The 21303-nt window shown below is 41.1% G+C and overlaps 1 protein-coding gene across 1 annotated transcript in view; it reads left to right on the forward strand.

Moving 5' to 3' along the window:
- fam83c (family with sequence similarity 83 member C) overlaps nt 1–20865 on the forward strand; it is a 26405-nt gene extending 5540 nt beyond the window's left edge. The window contains exons 2-5 of the mRNA XM_008280476.1: nt 5018–5185; nt 9119–9243; nt 16857–17093; nt 17672–20865. Of these exons, the coding sequence (XP_008278698.1) occupies nt 5018–5185; nt 9119–9243; nt 16857–17093; nt 17672–18461 (1320 nt within the window). The 3' untranslated portion in view covers nt 18462–20865. The remainder of the gene's footprint in view (nt 1–5017; nt 5186–9118; nt 9244–16856; nt 17094–17671) is intronic.
- Nucleotides 20866–21303: the final 438 nt, after the last annotated feature.

Below are 21303 nucleotides of genomic sequence, written 5' to 3' on the forward strand. Positions count from 1 at the left end.
CAGAGCGTCTCAGAGATCGGCTCTGACCTCCTGTTCTGCCTTGTTTCATAGATTTAGTGGCTTCATTACCAGCTTCTCTGCTGCTGATCAGTAGCTGTCGACGTGCAGCCTGTGTTGCATTTTTTCATGCGTTCTGCCCTGATGCAGTAGAAGGAACCTTTACATTAGAAGGAACCTTTAAATTACACTATATTGCCAAAAGTATTGGCTCACCTGCCTTGACTCACATATGAGCTTAAGTGACGTCCCATTCCTAATCCATAGGGTTCAATATGACGTCGGTCCACCCTTTGCAGCTAGAACAGCTTCAGCTCTTCTGGGAAGGCTGTCCACCAGGTCCAGGAGTGTGTTTATGGGGATATTTCTTCCAGAAGCTCATTTGTGAGGTCACACACTGATGTTGGACCAGATGGTCTGGCTCTCAGTCTCTGCTCTAATTCATCCCAAAGGTATTCTATTGGGTTGAGGTCAGGACTCTGTGCAGGACAGTCAAGTTCTTCCACACCAAACCCTCTCATCCATGTCTTTATGGTCCTTGCTTTGTGCACTGGTGCACAGTCATGCTGGAAGAGGAAGGGGCCATCTCCAAACTGTCCCCACAAAGTTGGGAGCATGGAGTTGTCCAAAGTCTCTTGGTATGCTGAAGCATTCAGAGTTCCTTTCTCTGGACCTAAGGGACCAAGCCCAGCTCCTGAAAAACAACCCCACACCATAATCCCCCTCCACCAAACTTTACACTTGGCACAATGCAGTCAGACAAGAACTGTTCTCCTGGCAGCCGCCAAACCCAGACTGGTCCATCAGATTGCCAGATGGAGAAGCTTGATTCATCACTTCAGAGAACGCGTCTCCACCGCTTTAGAGTCCAGTGGTGGCGTGCTTACACCACTGCATCCGGCACTTTGCATTGACCTTGGTGATGTATGGCTTGGATGCAGCTGCTCTGCCATGGAAACCCATTCCATGAAATGAAGCTCTCTATGCACTGTTCTTGAGCTGATCTGATGGCCACATGAAGTTTGGAGGTCTGTAGCGACTGACTCTGCAGAAAGTTGGTGACCTCTGCTCCCTATGAGCCTCAGCATCCGCCCACCCCGCTCTGTCAGTTTCCATGGCCATGACCACTTGTGGATGAGCTGCTGTCGTTCCCAATCGCTCCTGAGAGCAACCCAGTCTTTCACAGATGTTTGTAGAAACAGTCTGCATGTCTCGGTGCTTGATTTATAAACCTGTGGAGATGGAAGTAATTGGAACACATGGTTTCGATTATTTGGATGGATGAGTGAATACTTTTGGCAATACAGTGTAGAAGGAACCTTTAAAGCAGAAGGAACCGTTGCTCCTGGTTTCCTGATTTAGCCTCCGATCAGCTGATCGTCCTGTTTGTTCTGTTGTTCTGTTCCGTTCCGTCAGGTTCCTGCTGTTGACTCATCTCTCCGGCCGACTCGGGTGAAACTTATTATTTGATCTAATTAAAGGATTTATGGGGACTCTCAGGCGTTCAGCAGGTAACTCACCTGTGGAACCCAAAGCTGAGCCTGTTTGCTGTCAGCTGATGTTTCTGGTTCATCAGGTTCAATCTGCTGGAATTAATCAGCAAATAATTACGTAATCGAATCACTTCAGTCGTTATTTAAAGCAAGACGGTGAAATCTTTGGTTTCCTGCTGCTCAGATGTGAACACGTGAAGCTTTTCTTTGTCTTTGTGTTTCAGACTCTCAGTGAGAATAAAAGTTCTTCACTGTTTACTGTCAATGATTTAAAGATTAATTGATAAACGAATCACCTGTTGCTGTTTGGATCTGACTCTGATTCTATGATAGAGTTCATGCTGACGAACAGAAATGAGCTGAAGTGTGATTATTCTCCTCAGTGATTAATCCTCAGAGGGTTTTATAGAACTTATTGATCAGTTATTTGCTCTGTCAAGTGTCCTCAGCTCAGCTTTCCCAACAAAAACCTCCAAAGTATTCAGTTTTTAGCCGTTTCATGTCTTTGTGGTTGTCTTGTGTCGTTTTGTGGCTGTTTTCTTTGTCTTTGTGGTCTTTTTGCATCACTTTGTGGTCATTTTTTGTGCCTCTTTGTAGCTGTTTTGTGTCGCTTTAATCTACGAGTTAGACAGTTAAGAAATCAGAGAAATATCTGTACGTGATGAAATTGCCATTGAGGCTCCGACTGCTGCCGGTTTTGGCTTCGGGGCCTCAGAACAGGTCCATCCACCTGTAGAGACTCCTTTTTTTTAAAAACAATTTATTGAGTCATAAATCTTCTTGTGGAAATTGAACAGATGTGTAATTAAACCTGTCGCGGCCCCTCGGGGTTCGTTCTGTTCATCCAGGAGAACTTTTTCACTTTAGATCAACGTGTATTTAATGGATTGAAATATTTCTTATTTATCAAATATGATCCATCAGAGTTCATCAACAGTTCAAAAATCCTCCAACTATTTAATTTATAGACCGTAAAAAATCGACAATCTTCACGTTTGATGCTTTACCATCAGTCAAATTGTGATTTTCTTTTATTTGAAGTCTTTGATTTGGTTTTTGAACAACACAAAACATGGCTGTAATGTAATAAATGATCATTAATATTCAGGTAATTCACGTCACAAACTATATTTGAATTTAGTTTTGTGGCTGTTCTTACACAGGAAATGAAAAATTGGAATCAGAAGTGTCCCACAACATTAACCTTTCAAAATAAAGCTCCAAAATTGTGAACGTTTAGGGGAAACAGGCTGGAAATGCTCTGCAGCGATCACAGCGTCTCTGTTTGGATGCATCCCAAACATTTCCTGTAATTTACTGATAAAATAAATTACAGGATTCTGTTTGTAGGAAACACAAAAACCTGCAAATAAACGCAAATAAATCTCTTTAGAAACAGTTCAGAAGTTGCTCAAGAATCTATTTTGCCTTTACGTCTTTGAATCCGTGCAGTCAGGAGGTTCAGACGATCTTCATCTGACTGAAAGTGAATAAATGAACGGCAGCAGCTCCGACCTGCAGCTTCCTGACCGTTTATTTCTTTCCGTTTCCAAACAGACCTTGGCTGTATGTCGGCGTTACGTCAGATTTTCCTCCGTTTTCACACAAAAGCTGAATTTCGCACAGAGCTGGTAAAGTACAGGAGCCAGAACAACCTCTGTGTTTGATTTAATGTCCAGCAGCAGAGTCCCTGAAACAGGTTTTGTTTATGTGCACGACAAACGATGCAAATTTCTTACTATAGAAGGAAAAACAGGAGAGTTTGGAAGCTTCATTCAGAGAATTTAGCTTCAACAAATAGTAAAAATGATGCTGTTACACATAAAACCAGCAACCGACAACACAAAGAGTCTGTAAACTAACAGAGACATGAATCTGTCTGTGAGCTGTCTGACGAGAAGGTCGTGATACAGCAGAATTAATTATCAAATATAAAGTTAATTTCAGCTATTCTGAGTGATTGTTAAGGACAGAAAGTCCAAATTCTCTGATTGCATCTTCTGAAATCTGATTTTTTTTCTGGTTTCTTTCGTCCTCCAAACTTAACATCTTTAAGTTGTGAACAAAACAAGTCAAGAACTTTTACAGATATTCTAAAGATCAATCAACTAATCAATTAATTAGTAAGGTATTAAAACAGATTAATGACAAAATAGTCGATATCTGCAGCTACAACACAGTCGGTTTATCTGCAGCTTCACCGCCTGAACCCCAACGATGTCGAGTTTAACAGATTTCCCCATTTATCTGCAAGAAACTGTGAAAACGCAAAGAACTGTTGATTATTCAACTATTTGCACCAAATTCTGTAAAGATTTTTGCAGGTTTTCCTCATTTTTCTTCACTGTGGTTCATGTTTCAGAAGGAGAGAGAACGGAGGGAAAAAGTTGAATTTATTTGTATATTATGACATTTTCAACATTTTTTTCCAAGTGTTGTGGAAAAACAAATGGATGCTTCACATTTTTTTTTACAATCTCTGCAAACTCTGCGTTTTGTGCACTAACTAAAAGACGTTTCTTCGCGCTGGATGTATCTTCCACCTCTTTCATTACTCACTGAGGCCATGTTTTAACTCATTATCTCCTTTCCAGACTCTGTGTCTGTTTAATCTATGGCTGTCTGCTAACTTAGCGGCTAGCTGTTAGCGTCACCGTTAGCTATGTGAAGCCCTGATTTGAGTGTTATCTGACTTTACAAAGAGGTTACAGCGCGCCAACTGTCGTTAGCCTGGCACCGTCAGCAGGATCAGTCCCACCACTTGTTAACGCCTGAAAATGAACCTTTGGGTCTTTTTGTTTAACATCAGGAAAGCTTGTGTATCACTGTTGAAACCTTTAGCAACGTCTGCTGCCTCACTGTCCAACACAGCTCCGCCAATGTGCTCATCTGTCTCTCTGTGTAAACAATCGTTGCTCATCAGAACGCATGGTTGACGTTAATCTGATTTTAAAAAGATCTAGAATCTGGTAGCGCTAGCCACAGGCCTGACAGTCAGCCTTTTAGCATTAGCTTAGCACCATCAGCAGAAGAGGTTCCGGCTGCAGCTACTAGTGAATTATTCAGGCGTTTTCAGCGTAACAGGGTAACTGGGCGCGCTTGCGTAAGATTGTGGTGTTTTATTACAACTTCCTAAGTATCTGCTGGTGTTTAACAGCCAGACAGACGGCACTGTGGGCACGACGGGGGTTTTAGAAAACAGAGCGACTGAAGGCAGAGATCATCAGAGCCACAGTAGCGCTAACAAAAACAGCAATAATCAGAAAAACGGCGAATATCAGCCCCGAGAATCAGACGATCAGCCAATCCTGTGCAATATCTGTTACTGTACATGAACTAGAATATGTGCTGCCTGTGCAACTAGCACTTATATATTTGGTTTATTTTTTATTTTTGTATTGATGTTCCTCAAATGTCTGCACTTTCCCCGTTGCTGCTGTTCCAGTGTGAATGACCAACTTGTTGGAACAATCAAGGTTTATCTTTTCTGATGTGATGAGTGAAGCTGCATCTCTTCTCGGCTGCAGGTCATCGCCGTGGTGATGGACGTGTTCACCGACGTCGACCTGCTCTGCGACCTGATGGAGGCGTCCAACAAGCGGCGGGTTCCCGTCTACATCCTGCTGGACGAGAAGAACCTCGGCTACTTCACCGACATGTGCTCGGCGCTGGACATCCAGAACTCCCACCTCAGCGTAAGAGCAGCACGGTGAACGGTCGGTGCAGGGTTCAGGCCGACTGCACCGACCTGCCGCCGCAAACAACCGGCCGGCGGCGTTTTTAACACGTCTGAAGTATCTCAAGCGTCACATGTGTTGTGCAGGAGCCTCCGTGCAGTCAGCTGGTGATGCAGAAAACGCATGAATGTGTTTTCATGTTGCTGCCACTGATGATGCTGCAGAAAACCGATCAATCATTCACATCATTTCCACTTTGATTTGGACAAAAACTAATGTTTTTGTTTTTTATCATGTGTCAGAAAAACTACATTATTCCAAAAAATACAGCAAAATAATGGAAAATTAACATTTCATGATAATAATAACTACGATACATACATTTTCCAAACTTAATTTTTTATTTCATTTAATGTAGGATGTTAAATTAATCTCATTAATAGATGCTTAAAGGAGTGTTTTGAATTTTCTTTTAAGAAAAAGTGGTTTCTGATATTTCCACTCATGAAAAACGCCTTTATTCAACATTTTTGTTGTGAAAACTTCTGTAATTACACAAGATTTCTCTCATTTAGCAAACAAATCTGTGTAAAAGTACAGAACCAGCACCGTTTTATTCACCGTTAATTAAATCTAATTGTGTCTTCGTTCTAGAAATGCATTTACAGTCATAAATTTGAGCAACTTTGTCAATTAGATTTTTTAACATATTTATGAAATTACAATCATTTGGCAAATGCATTTAACAATCTTTATGTCTAAAAATGTGATTCTCCCTAAAACAAGAACATTTAATGGTTACATGTAAATTCTCTTTTTTAATTAACTGATATTTTTGTGTATTTTAAAAATACAGAAAAAAAATGAAAAAACAAAACAGAATTTACAAATTATTTTTTAATCAATTAATAATTTTATGTAGTTAAAAAAAATACACGTATTTCTTTTCAGGAGAATTTTTATTTTTTATTTTTTGCATTATGGGAAACTTTCAAACCTAAAGAGAGAGTCTCTGAAAATAAATAAATTCACTCACAGAGGTAGTTTTTCTCTCTGTACTTATTTCCGGTTTTACCGTAGTATATTTTAAATTCCTCAGATCTTTCCGTTATAACAACCTGAGCTCAACAAACATCCTCCTGACGTGTCGAGTGTCCGTCTGCTGCACTGATGAAGTTCTGAGGCTCAGAAACAATAATAAAAAATGCAAAACCTGGATGTATTTCAAGGGCCTGTAGCTCTGAAGATATCACAGTATGAAGGTCAAACTCCAATAAAGTTATTCTAGATACAAATTTAATTTGTCTGGTTTCAGACGGGAGGCCCGATGGATCCGTCGGGTCTGTACAGAACCTTCACATACATTCACACGAACAGGGTTTCGCCTCCTCAGCAGTAAAACGTCTCAACACTCGACTCCTAGAAGTCACAGCTGAGTGCGACAGAAGCCTGAACGTTATCATCTGCTGCTGTCTCTCGTTATTTAACCGGTTTTCTAAAACCGGCCCGGTTCGTCGCGTTTCATCTGCAGGATTTACGATGTTCTCGGAGGCACCAGCTGAATCCTGCAGGCGAGTTCTAACTGAAAGAAAGCAAATAGATCCGTTAGACTTCACCGTTCCTGAGTTTTCCTGGAAGCTTTCTGCATAATGTCTTTATGCAGAAAGCAAACAGCTGGTAATTCCTAGAAAGTCCGAACTCATGTGACGGTAATTTCACAGAAAAGTGGGAAAGCGTTAGTCGCTGTCTGCTTTCTGTGTTTGACAAAGATAAACTATAAAAAGGACGCTTTTGGTTAAATAAAAGACGCCTAAATTGATAAACTGAGCTTCTCAAGAAAGACGTAAAGCTACGCTGGAGTCTTCAGGATTTTGAGCGGCTGTTCTCAGAGATTTTTAACTAAGTTTCACTAATTTAGTTGATATTTTTAAGCAGTTTGGTGCTGATTGTACAAATAAACTGAGAAACCGTTTGTCTGCTTTGATATTTGACAAGAAAAAAGTATGAAATGATGTTTTAGGTTCAGTGAAAACTCGCTGCGTGTTGGTTTAACTGCTTCATTTGCAGCTGTTTCAAACTGAGCAGCGATTATTAAAAGATTTTTAACTAATTTCTGCTGTAAATAAAGTCTTTCTCATTTTCTCTGGTGGTTACTGACGTCCTCACATGACGTATAATGTAGTTTCTTTGGATTTTAATGGAACTCTCTGGGAAATATCTTGTAATTCACAGATAAATATCATCTCATTTGTAGGGAAGTACGAGACCCGAGACATCGCCAATAAACCTGGAAAGTTATGTAACCGTGTGCTCTGGAGCAGCTTGATTTACTGTGCAAAAAAAAAAAAAGCAAAAACAAGGAAAAGACTATAAAGAAATGCAAAAAAAAATAGAAAGAAATTAAAAATACCTGTAGAGAAATGCGTAAGACTGCACTGACATGAAAAAAGAAAAAGAAAACACAAACAAGAGACGACACAACGGCTAAAAAACTACAAAGAAAAGATGAAAAACTACAAACTGGCTACGACGAAATCCAAGAACCACCAAGAAATCCAAGAACCTGCAAAGATAAATATCTAATTTGTAGGACAGTTTCCAGGAGCTGATTACCTGTAAGGTGCGAGACCCGACACGCCACCAATAAATCAGAGGTTATGTAACCGTGTGCTCTGGAGCAGATGATTTATTGTGACAGCCGCCGTCACAGGTTTTATGTTTTCAGGTCGTCTGAACCGTCCTGCTGAACTCGGCGTCTCCTGTCGACAGGATTTCTGTAAACTTGAACTCGGCAGTGAACTGATCAGTGTTCAAAAGTCACTGTTGCGACACTTTGTGAGGCGTTATATATATAAGTACATATGTGCTGTTTTACTATCCTTTACTACACATCTACTGTTTTATAACTGGCTCATTGTTATGTAATAATAATGCACCAGTCAGTGGTTTCATACAGACGAGCCTCGAGCCTCTGACAGAGCTTCACCTCATTGAAGTCTAAACGTATCTCTGGCTGACAAATGGAGGAGGAAACCTTTTGTCAATTTAATTGCTCGTCTGATATGTCAGAGGAAAATGAAAAATAAAGGATAAAGGCGGCAGCAGAGCCGACTGATGAAGGAATGTTTCAACAGGAGAGCACGTCGGCGTCTCAGACTGATGTCGGCAACATGATGAGCAACAAACGAGTTTAGAGGCAGACCCTGATGTCAGAATGGCACCGAAGCACTCAGCGTTTAAATCTCTCCACAAACACTCGTCGTTTATGTTTTATATATTCTTATGATTTGATTTTAAAATGTAAAAAAGAAATTAGTGGAAACCAAACATCTATAACTCCTCTGAAGGAGTTTCCAGCTTCAGACTGTTCATACATCAACTGTTGTCTGTTCTTCACCATCAAAGCTTTATGGGAGACAAAGAGAACGACTCTGTTGGTAAAAGCTCAGATTAAATCTGGACCAGAGTTCACCAGAAGACATGTGGAGACTCTGAAGTCACCTGGAAGAAGGTTCTCTAGTCTGAGGAGACCAGAATGGAGCTTTTTGTCCATCAGACTAGATGCTATGTTCAGCAGACACTAAACACATCATCCCCACTGTGAAGCACGGTGGTGGCAGCATCATGACGTGAGGATGCTTCTCAGCAGCTGCCCTGGACATGAGAAAGTCTTTTTTTAATTATATTGACCAGGATTTGATGTTGATTGAATTTATAACTGAATCTGACACACTGCATGTGTCGTACACTTCCAGGGATCCGTCATGTCATGTTAAAGGTGTACGCAGTGTCAACAGTCTTCATTATCTTTACTGGTTCTACTTTCATCTTTGTCCTGGTTTTGATCTTGTTTTGTTTCATCTGTAACTCGTTCCTCTCCTGCTCACGTCCTCTGAGCTGCTGTAATAACGAGGAGTCACTAAACGTGCTCTTTTGTGTGTCTGTGTGCAGAACATGCGTATTCGCAGTGTTTGCGGCGACACCTACTGCACCAAGAGCGGCAAGAAGTTCACCGGCCAGGTCCTGGAGAAGTTCATGATCATCGACTGTGAGGAGGTCATCGCTGGATCGTACAGGTGAGAAACCGACACATGCAGCAGTCGTTAGACACAAACTCTGCTCATCGTGCGTTCGTCGACGTTTGTTCACGCAGTCGTGTTCGTGAACTTAAAAGATGAACTAAAATCGAAAGAAGTCCTTCTAACTGAGGTGATCAGTACCTAAAGTAGAAGTCAGCAACTTAAGTTCTGGTAAAATTCTGCAGCTTGATGAACTTTATTTATCACCAGTTGCTGGCAGACATGAATGAGCTAAAATAAAGCGCAAAGAAATGCAAAGAAATGCAAAAACGAGCAAAAGATGACAAATAAAAAAGACGATCTGAATAAATGCACAAAAACTACAAAATGACGACAAACAAATGCAGAAAAAGTACAAGGAAATGCTAAAATAAGCTAGAAGGAAATGCAAATGACTACAAAACGGCTACAAAGCTACACAGAAATGCACAAAAACTACAATGAACTGCAAAAATTAGCTAAAGACTACAAATCAGATCTGAATAAATGCACATAAACTACAAACAAATTGGAAAAACTGCAAGAAACTGTAAAGAAATGAAAAAAAAATGCTAAGAAAAGTCATAGCAAACTACACAGAAATGAAAAAAAACTGAAAAAGCAAGCAAATGACTACAAGACGACAACAAAGCTACACATAAATGCAGAAAAACTACAAGGAAATGCTACGTAAGCTAAAAGGAAATGCAAAAAGCAAGCAAATGATTACAAAACGCTTACAAAGATCCATAGAAATGCATAAAAACTACAAAATGACGACAAACAAAGGGGAAAAAACTACAAGAAGATGCAAAGAGACAAACAAAAGACCACAAATGTAATCCGAGGACATGCAGAAAAACTACAAAATGGCTGCCATCAAATGGAGAAAAAAACGACGAGGAAATGCAAGAAACTGCAAAGAAAAGCACAGGACTGTAAAGAAATGCAAAAAAACTGCTGAGAAATGTTCAAGTAAATGAAAAAACCCACAAAAAACGAGCAAATGACGACAAAATGGCTACAAACAAATGCAGAAAAGCTGTTCTCGGCAGCATAACGCTGATAAACCAGTTGTACAGTCGCTCTGCATGTCGGTGGTTTTGAGTTCTGATCCATTTTCAGCTTCGTGGACACTAAACTGCTGGAGTTTGTCTTTAAAAAGCAGCTGTTTGAAGCTCCGCTGAGGCCTGGAATGTAAAGCTGCTGTAACAACACGTGTCGCCGAACACGTATGAGCATAAAGCAGGCGTCTGACTGCACGCTGCAGCCCGACAGTCGCTTTGCATCCCTCCGATAAGCAGCTCGGACGGCAGATTAGAGCAGCTCAGAGGCCGCGATGAGTTTGTGTGTGTGTGTGGACAACAAAGCTGACGTTGTGCAGCAGAGCGACTGTCAGCGAGGAATTACCCGACGAAGCCTGTAATTAGAGCCGCAGCCCCAACAGGTCGACCAGACGCAGAACTGAGAGCTGGATTCATTCACCTCCCTGCTGTTTGTACACCGTCAGGCTTCACACCGTCTGAGCTCAGCGCTGGAGGAACAACGTTAGATTTAGTTTACAGCAGAACGTGAAGGTTCTGATCAGTGTCCTGGTGAAAGGTGACGCATTTCGCTCTTTGTCATATAAAGTTAGAGACTGTCAGAAGTCTAAACATGCAGGTAAAGAGTCAGTTAACTTAATGTAACGACCCTCAAACACACTGCAACGAGGCTGAAGAGACACAAAAAGAGGACAGAGGTGGAAAATCTACAAAACAGACACAATGAAATATACAAAACACACAAAACATGTTGAACTAAACAAGAAAGGAAACAGGCAACGACAAGCAAATGACTACAAAATGGCTACAAAGCTACCAAGAAATAAAAAAAAGCTACCAAGAAATGAAGAAAACTGCAAAGAAATGTAAATTAAACTCCAAAAAAATGCAAAAAACAATGCAAAGAAGCAAAAGTCTACAGAATTCTACAAGCAAATGACTACAAAGTCACTATAAAGCTGCCAAAAATGCACAAAAAAACTGTACAGAAATTCAAAAAATGCAAAGAAATGCAAAAGAAAATGCAGATAAATGTAAATTAAACTACAAAGAAATGCTAAACATGCAAAGAAAATATAAAAACTATGCATAAAGAAGCAACAGACTGCAGAACTTCTACACAGAAAAGCAGAAAACTACAGACAAATGCCAAAACTTCATGTATGCAGCTATAAACTGTAAAATCCTGAACACCTGTCAGGTTGTTCTGCTCGCTGGGTGCTGCAGGTGTTGCTTTAAATGTCTTAAATAAAGGTGACTTCACTAAAAATGCTGTTTTCCTTCACACGTAAACCAGCTTGAGCTGCCTCAGCCTGCTCAGAAACACAGACGACTTGGAGCCAAAATACATTTAGTTCTTCAGCGTTCCGTCACCTTCTTATTTACGTCCTGTTCTACCGTTCTTTATAAAGAGACGGAATTTTAATGGAGGATATTTTCCAGCAGCAGCTCATTGGTGGCACGTTTCAGGTGTCATTTGTTCAGGTTTCCCTCCAAAAGCGCACCGTTGCCCTGCTTGCCTGCTCGGCGTCGATGGTTCGGCGTTGTTGGGAGGATTAAGCGCGGTTCAGGTGCGCTGCAGGTAGGAGGGTTGGGTCGAGCCGCTGACAGGCGGCTGGCTCAGGAATGAAGGTGAGGCCTGAACAGGTGCCAGAGCAGCTCCGTCAGGTCTTATCACCTGAGTACGGCTTCCTGCCACACTCCCTCCTACGCCTCCTCCGAGATTAAATCTTATGAAAACACTTTGATACCCGGCGATCGCCTCAGTCCACAAATTTACAGCTGATTGATTCATTTGAAAAGAAAAGAGCAAACACTGATCCTCCAACAGTTAAGCTGTTAATCTGAAACATGAAACAGTATTCTCACTAAGATAGTATCTCACATTACGTTCACTTTGTATGTAACACATTCCCCGTTTAAAAAGCAGCACATTAGAAGTGACTCGTAACGTCGCTGACGGAAGGTGAATGTGGCAACCTACCAACAACCAGCAATCAACAGCAACACCCAACCAGCTAACCAGCTCACAATCAAACAACCAGCAACTACCGCTGACCACATGACCAAAACTAGAAACCAACAAGCAGCCAACCAGAAACTAACCAATAACCACCAATCAAAAACAATGTTCAACCAACAACCAAACGATAGCAATCAACCATTAAAAAACTAACCAACACCAACACCCAGCAGTAAACAACCAAAGCCAACCACATAACCGCCCTACAATCAACCAACCAGCCCACAGCAACCAAACAACCACCACCAACCAACCAAACACTGACCATCATCAACAACCACAAAAACAACATAGAAACCAACGAACAGCCAGTCAGAAATCAACCAACCAACCACGAGCAATCAGCAACGCAACCCGTTCAACTCACCCACCCTCAACCAACCAAACAGCAGCCAACAACCCACCAACAACAGGCCACTGACCAGAAACTAACCAACGTCATCAATTAACAACCAACCGACAGCCAACCAGAAACCAACCAACCCAAAGACCAAAACAACTAACTAACCAGCCAACCAGAAATGTTCTAACCAGCAATCAATCCACAGCAATCAAATAACCACAAACCAAACAGTCCACAGCAACCAACCAACAGAGACCTGCAGCAATCATCCCAAACGTCTGCCACCAACTAACAATCACCAACCAACCAGAAGTCAAGAAACAACCAAGAACCAGCAATCAGCAACAATATCCAACCAACCCACAATCAGTTAACAAGAAACAACCAACCATGGCAACCAAGTCCATCAATCAACCAGCCACAAACATGAACCAACAGTAATCAGCACCAACCAACCAACCCACCAACCAACCAACCCACCAACCAACCAACCAACCAACATCCAGCCTCAGCCAACTAAAAACAGCCAGTTAACCCAAAGCAACCAATCACAATCACAATCAACAAGCAGTAATTATTTGAAGATTTTCAAATTAAAGTGAAAAAATTGCTTCACAAAAAGCGTTAAACTATAAAGAAATGTTATGATGTTGTGATGAAAACCGTTACTCCGGTGCTGTAAGATAAATTTAAAGCTAAACATAAAACTAAACAGCTAGAGAATGAAAGTTTAGTCCAGCAGATAAACAATACTATGATGTATAATTACATGTCTCCATGGGTTTATGTGCTTTTAGTGCTTTTAAGTGTATATATTTAAATGTTGTCCATGAAGAAACACTTAAAATGACTTCATATGAACTTACAGCTACTTTATAGTGTGTAAAACCTTTTAATAAATGTTCAAAATGTGTTTTTCATTTTGCTACATGTGGGTTAAAGTAAATTAACTGCAGAAACATGTGAAGTGAAGCACAACAGACTGAATGCTTTCTGTTCAGCTATTGTTCAGAACATAACCGAGTGAAGTCATGTTCAGTAGATATTAATTAATCCAGGAAACCAGGTCGATCTCGACACGACTGACCGTTTATGGAAGTTATGATCCATGTTTATCTGGTCTATGACTTCCATAACAGAACTTTGTTAACCTGGTTATGCAGAACAGTAAAGCAGTGAACTTTATGACAGTACAGTCGAGCGTACTTTACGATTCGGGGGAAGGCGTGCGTGCTGTGAGCAGTTCCTCCTCAGAACATACCTGGAATTTAACTTCAGGTGAATCGCGTCGCAGCTACCTGAGGCGCCGACAGATTTACAGCTGAGCAAAGCCGTCCTGCAGGTTCTCCGCTGTCACAGCTCAGCAGTCTGCAGCCGCTTCACACCTCTTTACATTCAGCAGGTTATTTATACCACAGTAAAGCTCTTTATGATGTTTTTGCAAATTCCAGCGGATTAATTAAACCGAGGTCGACTGGATCTGAAAAACACCTGCTGAGGAGACGCTGTCGAGACAAGTTTGTGCAAATGCAGCGAAATGGCCTGAAGGGGAAAATGACAACAAACAAAACGATGTGTGCGCTCAGTTCTTCGTCGCATGTGTATTATGTGAACGTTTCAAGGCACAGTTATTAGACTGATGGTGTTTGTTTTTAGGTTATCTTAGGTTATATCTGTGATGTTTACAGACAGTGGAATCAACTAAAAATGTAGTTCCTATTTGCGGAGCCTCAAAATATTTGATTTATTGTCCCTGACTGAATTTTAAACATAAAAAAACAAGTATATCTGAAACTGAATGAGCAGCTGTGGGGTTTTAGAATGCAGAAAGCTGAAAACATGGTCAGCTAAAAGTGATACTTAGCTAAAAGTAATAACTAATAAGCTAAAATATTAAATTAAAGGTGAGCTAAAGCAATACTTAGCTAAAAATAATAACTAATTGGCTAAAACAATGAAGTAAATGGTTTAGCTAAAATTCATACTTAGAAGTAAGAAATAGCTAGCTAAAATAATGGATTAAACGTTAAGCTAAAAGTAAGAAATGCTAAGCTATAGTAGTTGATCAGCTATAAGTTATAGCTAAAAGAACTAAATAGTTAGCTAAAATAATAGCATGCAAAGTTAGCTAATAGCAATACCTAGCTAAACATAATATACAGTTTGCTACAAAAAAGTCAATCAATCGTTAGCTCAAAGTAAAGAGTAGCTAAAATAATAATATACAAGTTAGCTGAAAATAACAGTTAAATAATCAGCTAAAAGTAATGAATAATTTGTTAAAATATTATTCATAGTTAGCTAAGTAATAAATAGTTAGCTAACACAATGTATCAGTTGCTTAGCTAAAAATAATGCTTAGCTAAAGCTAATAATTAGCTAAAATAGTGGCTCATTGGTTTTCTAAAAATAATATTTTCCAAAGTCGTGGATAGAATAATCTGCTAAAAGTAATGCTTAACTTAAACTAACAAATTACATAAAAGAATGGATTAATGGTTAATTAAAAGTAATAAATGGTTAAAAGTAGGCCAATAGATTCTATAGTAGGTATATAAAACATAAATAAATAAATAGCTGCCATAATGGAGGTTAGCCAAAAGCAATACGATGCTTACATAATAGATGAAATGGTTTATTAAGGTCATGAGAGGAGTAGGAATAAAGTAATAAATAGGTAGCTTAAACAATGGATAAATAGATAAACGAGAAGTGACGTTGATTTTACATAATTAGATCAGATAAACACTTCTGGGTTATGATGGCTGATACTGGAAGTCAGCTGACCTTCATGTAGGACAACACTGATAAAAAAAAAATCAATAAAACTGGTTGGGAATCATCCTATGTGGTATTAAATATGTCTGTAAAAGCCCAGAATGTAACCTGCAGGAATCCAGTGTGTCTGTTCAGGCATTCGGCATCATTTCTGCAGCTCAGACGTCTCGGTGTCGGTGCACCTGTCGCTGCTGCTGGCCGATAATCTGATGAGTCACCGCCATGACTCACCAGCATCCAGGAAATACTCGCTGCATTTATCAGCTGGAGGTGGAGGGAGATAATTTACACACAGATAAAAGTCTGAGCCTCATTTTGTGTTTCATAATTTTTCAGTTTGGCAAAAAAAAAAAAAACCTGCTGCACACGAAAAACATTATCCTGACTCCCAAACACAGAATAAATTGATCGCTGCCTGCCGATCAGGAGCTGCATGTTGGTTACATTTCAGCATTTGCATATTTAATATAACCAAATCCTGCTGCTTTTGTGGACAAGTTTTATTCACAAAAAGACATTTAATGCTACAGTGGTGCGGACATCAACAGGCTTTCCTGTTTGTCGTCTTTTTTAGTGTTTTATTGCGACTTCTATCCTGTTTTCTGTCTTTTGTCGTTGCATTAATAACACACAGCTCTATAATCGACTCAGGTTGCTTAGAAACTTGCTAAATAAACTCGACTGAATTTGAATATTACAGCATCAGCAGAATATTTCATAATATGTGTGAAAGTGTATTGCTTTTCCAAATATATCTGCGTTTTTTCTGCTCCCACCTTGTTTCATTTGAAATGAAAAAGCACTAAAGTTAACCTGTGAAGCCTTTTTAAAGCTTCAGACATTTAACTCCCACAGCCATGAAATGTGGTGAGGACACAAACATGATGGTTTCCAGCAGATCACAAGGATTTCATGGATCCAGCAGAGATTAATTACTGGCCTTTAATATGGTAGGAAGTGCACATTTTTCAAAAAAAAGTGGTGGTACTAAGGCCTCAGAAAGTTCCTCTAAGTATATATATATATATGTGTGTGGATGGATCCATGTTTCTACTAGAACCCAGTCTCTGGTCACGTTTCACCACCTTAAGAGGCTCTAACATCAGTAGAACCTGATGTGGTGATAATATGACAAGACAAGCTTCCAGTTTTATGATATTTTGAGAAGACATGAACTCATTGGTCGGAGACAAAAGCCGGTGTTCATGGAGGTCAGTATGTTCGTTTTACACCTGAAAAGTCTGCACAGCTTTGACTTCCTGTTTCACTTGCCTCGTTGCCGTGATGCATTTAATAAACATGAGATTTGTCGTGTTGTGCGTTGAATAATCATCAGAGTCGGTCTTTGGTTTTCAAGGCGAACGTTAGATTTTGACATGAAGACAACAGGAGAGCCTCTTTGCCCATTTCTGACGTCGGTATGGTCTCTTTCTTGTCCCTCCAGTTTCACCTGGCTGTCAGCTCAAGTGCACAGCAACATGGTGATGCATTTCTCCGGTCGCATCGCCGACAGCTTCGACCGGGAGTTTCGCTGCCTGTACGCCGACTCGCAGATCATCGACTGCTTCTTCAACCCGGACGAGGACGGGATGCCGTATTACCCATCGTACCCAGCCATGATGGGCCCCGCCATGGGCATGGGGCTCAGCCCGGGTCTGACCATGGATCTGCTGTCTGACAGGTAAGAATACAAAAGACGGATGTTGAGACTAAACCCTGCACAAGCCTTCGTTATGTAGAGTTTTGTTGATTTTTCTGTCTTTACATGATATTTGTGATGATTGTCAGTCATAGGTCCCTAGTGTAGGTAAACTGTGGTTTTATATGGTTGTCTCTATGTGCCAAACAGCACTACACCTCTGATATTTAATCATTTCTCAATAGTATCTGGTTTAATATGTGCATGAAGAAGCGCTCTAACTGTGAAGGAGAGTTAATTTGGACGGTGGAGAACAGAGGAGAGCTGTTGCAGATTTGTGCCGGTTGTACATCAACACTTTTTTCACAAACAACTGAGAAATAATGCTTTTGTGTTCCAAAAAACTACTTTTATCTCGTTTTCAGTTTCAGTTGTTGACTCCATCCTTCTGGTTGGAACACAGAAGCATTATTATTGTTTAGTTTGTTTTCTGACCACCTGCTCCTGCTCGGTTCCAAAGCAGTTCTCTAGTAGAGGCATAAAGTCCAGATAGACTGTAGGAAGGTTTGTAGTTGTACACATACAGATGTAGGTGTGCTGATGTTTGTCTCCGTCTGCAGGCAGCGGGACAGAGTTTGCTCTGAAAACTCCAGCAGCCAATCGAGCAACAGCGTCTCCAGCGTGAAGGCGGCGCCCGGAATGACCGCCAACAACGTCTACAAGGTCACTCAGGGTCACGACAAGAAGGATCTCGGCGGTGGGCACCTGAGTCCCGAGAGGAGAGGCAGCGGAGGACAAACCCCGACGTCCGGACTCCGAGGCTCAGCTAATGGATCCAGTCACAGCCCGATTCCTGACCGCCCGTCGCCGAATTACAGTCAGGCGATGGGCATCGAGTGGAACAAGCCGAACCCGGCGGACGTCATGAGGCCAAACATCGGCGGAACCTCGGCCAAGTTCCAGGCTTTGGGTTTGTACGACCACAAACCGAGCATGTACCACAACGCCGGTCACATCCCCGGAGCCCCCAACTCCAACCTCAACTCCAAGAACCCGACGCCGACGCCGGACAGCAAACTCAACTCCAAGCAGCGGACTCCCCCGAACCTCTTCAACAAACTGTCAGACATGTTCCTGCCGCCCGCCAAAGAAAAAGACGCCTTCAACTTCCGCAGGTCTCCGTCCCCTCACGGCCCGTCGCCGTGGGGAGGACCGGACCTCTCCCAGCCCGAACCGGAGAGCCAGCAGAGCCCGCCGCCGCCGTCACCGTTGTCTCCGATCGCCTTCATGAACCGGCAGGACCAGAAGCGAATGACGCTGGGCCACAGCAAGCTGGACCTGGTAAACCAGTACAACAAGATGAAGTCCAAGCAGATTTACAGCCGCTTCGAGCTGAAGAGCAGCAACTAGACCGAAGAACTCGGAACATCTGACTTTGGCACTTATTACAACTCGTGGAGAAAAGACTCCAGCAGCTCAGAGGATGTGTTTCTGAACTTAAACCTTCTTTACATCTCAAACTCTTCGTCTTCTTCCACAGCTCTGATGATGCCTCCAGGAAATCGAGCTCAGACGGTTTTCCTTTGAGATTTTTAAAACCATTCTGCCTCTTTTGTCACACGAGGACCAATTACAGGTGCAGGAGGGTTTTTTTGGCTTCTTGTTGGTTCGTAGTTTACAAAAGACATGAAAAGAAATCATGTTGTAAAAATGCAAAATTCATCTGTTTCCAACAATCGCTGTCTGAGTTTTCAAATTCAGCTAAAAGCTAACACTGTGCGCTGAAGAATGAAAACAGTGGACAGTGTGAATGTTGGGCTTTAACACTCCATGAGGGTTTTTCTTCACCGTTTTATACGTACCCACGATCTTGAACTAAATTTTGAATTCTCATTTTTGTGTAAGACTTAATCTGCGGTAGTTATTGTGCAGGATTTTTGTATTTCCAGTTCGCTCCTCTTATAATACATTCCTGATCCAGATGTGGTGACGCCAGATGTTAGTTGTAGGTACCAGTGAGGCTGAAAATTCGAGAAACGACATGAATGAATTTATTTTTACATAAATTCTCATTTAGAAGGAGAACTGCTGCCCACCATGCGTGCTAACACGGACATACAATGTTTTATTTTGCGAGGCTGATAGTGCCGGTAGCTGCTAGCGCTATGAGCTATCGCTACGTGCTAACACTAGCCTTTGTGAACACTGTGTTTCTAGCACTGCAGATAGATGGAGTTAATATAAGGGCTGCACTGAACCAAAGAACATCGTGGACTGATATCGACTCTTCTATTGGTCACAGCGGGAGAAAACTTCTCTCTACCTGCAGCCTTATTAGCCGAAATAAAATAACAAAAATCTAGCGTTTGCGGCATATTAAACCGTTGTAACCTGGTTGTTCCCTACTGAGTTTATACTCCGCTTGTCGTCCGTTAGTTTGGACAAAATGCAGAAACACTGAAGACTTCTTTGACGTCGGCTGGTTTGGAGTCGACCTCCAGCAAACGTTTCTTAAATATGTCGAAGTCTCCACGAGGTCTTGGGGTGTTCACAGGTAATCTGGATTAATCCCGGAAGGTTGTTGATGAACTTTTGTCTTCATAAAAACAACACCAAAGATTGACGAGCATCGACGAACCAACCGACCCGGAAGCTACAACGCTTATATTACGATATAAACACGGAAACGCAGAGTTGATCAGTCGACTACTTTTTGTCGGAGTTAGACCGTAAAATGTAAAAACCATAGCTTTTAGGCCCTTTGCAAAGCCTAAACCTAAAAATGTTCCGTTTACGTTGTTGTGTGATGAAGAAAAGCAGCAAATCCTCTGACTGGAGACGCTGAAATCTGAGAATGTTTGTGTTGCTTCGCTGCTTTTCCATCGAAAAAGCGAATAAAAGGAGCAAAACAGTCGCTGACAATCAACTGGTGACGAGATAATTCAGCTTTACGTGTGCACAGCTTAGAAGAACAACCAAGGATGCATAAAATACAGACTGCTCGGCGTAAAGGAAATGTTCTTAACAATGAAACACAAACAGTAAATCGGGAGCGTGCAAATCAATGAACCTTCTTCATCCTTCACGTAGAACAACAGGTGCCTTAAACATCCTGCCTTAAGGTTTACACTCGCATCTTACACAACGTTTAAACATGTAAATTACTGTTTATTGAGGTACAAACGTGCAGATTTTGCTTTGTTTGCAGCAGGGAGGAGAAGAAAAGGTGTTGTAAATAGTTGGTCTCCTGCTGCTGTTCTGGGACGTTAGACTAGAAAGCGAAGGGACTCGGGGCGTTTCCAGGTGATGACGACATAAAGATGCTGTTTAAAGAATGTTCTGTTAAACTCGTTTCGTCGCAGGATCGTGTCTTCGGACTGTGCAGACGGCTAGACTCGTGTTTCCGCGCTGTTTTCGTGGCGAATGCGCTACAGGGCTCCTCCGTCGTTCCTCCTCAGCGTGGAGCAGCTCCAGCAGGAAACAGACACATCTTTAAGCAATAACGATTGACGACGATCAATTACTTCGATATGTGCATTTGGTTTGTTTTTTTTCTTTACTGTCAAATCAGCAGGACAGTTTTCAGATTTATCTCTGTCCTGTGTTTGTGCATTTTGCTGTACATAGAAGACAAACTGTAAGGAATTTGGGTTTATTGTTAAAAAAAAAAAAAGAAAAGAAAAGAAAAAGACTCTTGAACTGATTTATTTTATTTTTACAGTTTGTTATTTTACTGGAGAATGTGAAATTTTCTGTGTTTAAGTCGGACCTGATTTGTAAGATGAACAAGATTTAATAAAAACTCAGAGTTGAAGTCTTGTTTGGATTCTGTTGACGTAAACTCGCTAAAATCACTTTTTTTTTTTTCCTACGACATAAATTGAACTAAAACTTTTAAACCGGAACTTCAATAAAACGTTTAAATCAAATAAAAATCTCCCACATCCTGTCATCCAGAATATCTCTCGAACGCAAGATTTATTTGGTTGACCCCATGGATACGGCGCGTAACCATGGTAACCACACAGGCGGCGGCATCTGATGAAATCTTAGAAAGCTCGATGGACGCCATTTTGTAGTTTGTGAAACTTGAAGCTGAGCTTTTGCCATTTTTACAGTTTGCATCTTCTTAGCAGCGATGGAAGAAATATTCAGTAAAAGTACCGATATAGAGAACAGAGTAGAAATACTTAGTTACAGTAAAGGTTGAGTATTTTAGTTACTAGAGGGGACCTGAGGCGGAGATCTCCAG

The sequence above is a fragment of the Stegastes partitus genome, unplaced genomic scaffold (assembly GCF_000690725.1).
Source record: "Stegastes partitus isolate 25-593 unplaced genomic scaffold, Stegastes_partitus-1.0.2 Scaffold196, whole genome shotgun sequence".
Lineage (NCBI taxonomy): Eukaryota > Metazoa > Chordata > Actinopteri > Pomacentridae > Stegastes > Stegastes partitus.